The 4,207-nt window shown below is 44.0% G+C and overlaps 1 protein-coding gene across 1 annotated transcript; it reads right to left on the bottom strand.

Moving 5' to 3' along the window:
• Window positions 1-243: 243 nt before the first annotated feature.
• On the bottom strand, window positions 244-3,895 carry LOC122130669 (protein unc-119 homolog B-like). Its single transcript, XM_042705385.1, has 5 exons — window positions 3,521-3,895; window positions 2,414-2,527; window positions 2,083-2,191; window positions 1,586-1,758; window positions 244-1,340 (listed from the first exon to the last, which is right to left on the bottom strand). Exons 1-5 carry the CDS (start codon window positions 3,738-3,740, stop codon window positions 1,228-1,230), a joined length of 729 nt encoding a protein of 242 aa, XP_042561319.1. The 5' UTR covers window positions 3,741-3,895; the 3' UTR covers window positions 244-1,227.
• Window positions 3,896-4,207: the final 312 nt, after the last annotated feature.

Raw genomic sequence — 4,207 nt, 5'->3', positions numbered from 1 at the left:
CATGGTTGCAACTGTCTAACACAAAAATTGCACACTGGTCTTCCCTCTCTGCTGGTGACAGTGGATTCAGGTTTCCACTGAACATGTAGATGTGACAGTGAAAGGCCTCACGGATGCTGGCGCCATGACAACATGAAGCTCAGGCTTCTAAGCACCACTGGATCTCTGAGAGGGCTGCCACTCAGGTTTGTTTAAGACACGCGCGCGCGCACACGCACACGCACACGCACACGCACACGCACACGCACACGCACACGCACACGCACACGCACACACACACACACACACACAAGGTCTTCAGCTGATTCCGATGATCCACAGCACCAGAAAACCCCATGGCAGGAGTCACAGAAGTGCAAACCTGCACTACAAGCTGGAAACGTGTGTCCTTAAGTCATAAAGGAGTGGTCCACATTACATTTGGAGCCGTACACAGAGCTATGAACCAAACATAAAGAATATCCTTCTATGCGTGTTAAACACCAGCCTTGAAATTTTGTGTTTTTTTTCCCTTCTTCTACAAAAGATGTGGTTCTATCTCAGGGTCTGCATAAGTTCAGAGTGTAGTCTGGCTTCAGGAAGTAGACCAGGGTACAGACTGAGCCATTAGTTACCCTCTGGGGAAAAGTTCACTCAACTCTAACTAGGCTTTGCTTCAAAAGGCTGAGAATGCTATGGGTTAACCATCAACTATCTCTGTGTCACTTTCTCTCCTTGAATCATCTGACTGCTACAGTTGGTGGTGTGGGGGGTTCGTCTACATCCCTCTTTCACTGGGAAAACCACTGAATCATGCTGGCAGTCATGTCATGCACAAAGCCTCATCCCAGAGAGTAAAAGCATGATTCAGACTGGACCCGCACACACACACAAACACAAGTTGGAATGTGGTATAACCTGACTTGCACACAGAAAAAAAATCAGGGGGAAAAGGCATTATAAATTGTGTATGACGACACCAAACATCCATGTGTAGGAATCATAAAGACAGAGAGAAGAGGTTATTTTCTTGCTATAAAAACAATAACGGAAACATCTTTGAAAGGCAGAAGGTTGGTCCTCTTAAGGTGACTCGTCAAGGAGCAACGGGCAGAGGCAAGAGTCCAATCCGAGCTGGGTGTTGGGGAGTGGGGGGTGTTGCAGATGGTGTGTGTGTGTGTGGAACAGGTCCTCCTGGATGTCCACACCACGCACGCCAAATGCTTTCTGCTCCACAGTCTCCAGACACTACTGACCTCCATTGTAGGCGTAATCTGCTTTGTTGTGCATGATGAGTTTGTTGTCCACAAAGTAGAAGCTGTCTGACCTGGTCTCATATGGATGCTCAACCATCTGACGGACTGAGAGACAGGGAGAGAGAGGGAGAGAGAGAGAGAGAGAGAGAGAGAGAGAGAAAAGAGTGAAGTAGATAGTGAAGAGAGAAAACAGGGAGTGACAGAGAAATGTGAAGAGTACAATAATTAAAATAGAACACAACATATGTTTGGTAACTAGAAGAACTAGAAAAAAAGAGTAAGAGTTAAGAGTAACAGTTAACTTATGAAACCCTAGTAAACCCTAGTGCAGCAGTGTTAGCTGAACTCACTCATGTCCTCTGGGAGCTGTGGGAACTCGTAGATGTGCTCACACGTGTTACGGCTGCTGGGGATGCAGAATCCGAAGTCGAAGTCAAAACTCTTCAGCAGACGATCCTGGAAATAGTGTCTCTCAATCATCCGGAAGTTTTGCACTGCCTGGTCTCCCACCGTAAACTCCACGCTAAGGAGGGGAAAAGACAGAAGAAGAAACAGAAAGTGACACGGGCAAAGGGTTACTATACAGCAACGTAGCAAACTATTAATAAGGCAATTCGTTTTAAGTGACTGTTACCATATGCTACATGTTTACACTGAACAAATAACATCTCGGTGTCTAGTATATGAACATCACATTGAGCCTGGTTTAAACGGTTATACTTGGCCTTGGTTGCATTTGGATTTTTATGAAGGTGAACAACTAATGAAATAGGCCGACTAGACAAGTGGAAAGGTGTTTCTCCAGTTAGATGAGTGGCTGCTGTGTACGGCGGTGCTGAGAACTCACGTGGCTCCAACAGTGCGCAGCCTAAGGAATGCTGGAGTGAACTGATAACGCACAAAACGCCCTGCACTGGAATCAACCTCTCCATTTTCATCATCCTCATCCAATACGTCTGTCAAAGCGGTAGAGAAAGAGGGGAGAGATGGGTGTGTGTGGAAGAGGTATCCCACGATGTCCAAAGTCACATGCTATCACAGAGTAAAGTACCACACTCAATCTCGCCAGGTTAGTAGTGATGTAACTCTTATTCAGAGACATCAGTACTAGTTGAATGTTATCTGGAACATCCAATGCATTCAATACTTTAATCTAATCAATGTAAAGCACTACCTACCACAGTTTTGAGGTTTGGCAATCTCAAAGAGCACTGTATTGGTTTCCAGATCTCTTATCTTGAAGCGTATGAAGTCAATGTTGTAGAGGTTGTCTTCTGGCTTGCAGAGGTAGTCTGAGAAGTAGTGTTGGGCAGCAACAAAAAACAACAGTTATGCTTGACTCATACAAAAAAAAAAAGAAGCTTACTAGGAAACCAGAACGGATGTATTTTACCAGCTTTGCAGTATAGCACTTCTTGGTGTAAATGTCAAGCAAACGAGGCACAAAGTGCAGAGTGCTCTGCACAACTGATGGAGGGTATTTGTCCTGGTTCTGAAGATAGTGTAATCCAGCCTTGCCAACTTTAACTACATTGCTGGCAACACAACTAACAAATGCACCTACCTAACATTACCACAACGACACATTGCAACCCTGGCATTAACATCCTTTAATGATGCTTAATGAAGTTTTCGTGACGATAAAACTTAGGCAAGCAAATCATCTACTACTAGACATTTGTGGTAACGTTGACCTGGCCGTTCAGTTGTATATGCTATCATATTAACCTAAGAGATGATATCTAGCAGGACTACATTACAAGCTAGATACCAGGTTGTGAAAATTAGTTAAACAAGGTAAATTCACATTACAAAAGTAATAAAAGTAAATACAAAGACAGGGCCTTAACGGTTAATGTTACATTAGTGTCAGCTTGCTAGTGCTGTGCGAAATACAATCCTGGTTATCTTTTCTTAGTAGAAGGCACAGCAAGTAGCTTTTAAGTAAGTATTAACGTAAACAAAAACAAGCCAACGTGGCTTGAGTTTTAAAACATTTCGCTGACTCGATATGTATCCTTGTATGGGGTCATTTGTACCACTATCTACAGTGCAAGCTAACAAAGTTACGCTTACATTAAACGATAACGTTATGCTAACTATCGCTAGCTAACTTTCGCCTATCGAGCGTTATAATTACCGTCATTGCCTCAATACTGATCATTGTAAACACTAACAGTTAACGTTACTTAAAAGGGGGCGCTTCAGGTAAAATAAAGTGAGTGCCCACTGCCTATAGTAACAGCTTTCTACCAATAACACAACTTAAGGTAACAGTTACTTACCACGGGTGACAGAGCGAAGCCCGAGGACACCGTCTGGAGTAATGTCTTTCCCCAGTGCCCGTAGTTCATCCTCCGTAACAGGCCGTCTATCTGTCTGATTTTTTCGCGATTTCAGCCTTTTTAAAACACTTCCACCTGGCTTTCGATCCCTCCCAGAGACCGTAGTTTCCGAGCCGTTGACAGTGGCAGCTGAATCATTTCGGGAGCTTTGACTGCTCATATCGCCGATGTTTACTGTGCAGAGCGCGCGCCAGCTGCGTATGAAAAATGGAACTTCTTAAGTCAAGATGGCGTCGCGCGTCTCTATGGAGAACCTATGCTGAAAAGACTAGCTCGTGATTGGCTAAACGTGCAAGTTGGTTACCATAGTTACTCTCATACGTGCATGTACTTCCTGATTTGTTTCATCAGATCAAAGCTGTTTAATCAGAGACGTTGAGACTTGATCATGATCAGATTAAGTGAGGCCCAGCCACTTCATCTTTGGAGCCCCCATCACAACAGTGTAGAGGTCGGCCACGCCCACCCCATAGACTTGATCAGGTCATCTATTTTAGGCCATCCGACGTAGTTTAGCCAAGAATCACAACAGTGTCTCTGGATCTGATCTCATCATGCCTTTTATCATTTTCACATTATGTAGTTTAGCCAAGTATCAACACATTCTTACAAAGAATAATGAAACGT

The sequence above is a fragment of the Clupea harengus genome, unplaced genomic scaffold (assembly GCF_900700415.2).
Source record: "Clupea harengus unplaced genomic scaffold, Ch_v2.0.2, whole genome shotgun sequence".
Classification (NCBI taxonomy): Eukaryota; Metazoa; Chordata; class Actinopteri; order Clupeiformes; family Clupeidae; genus Clupea; species Clupea harengus.
This window is presented reverse-complemented; position numbering and strand designations above follow the sequence as displayed.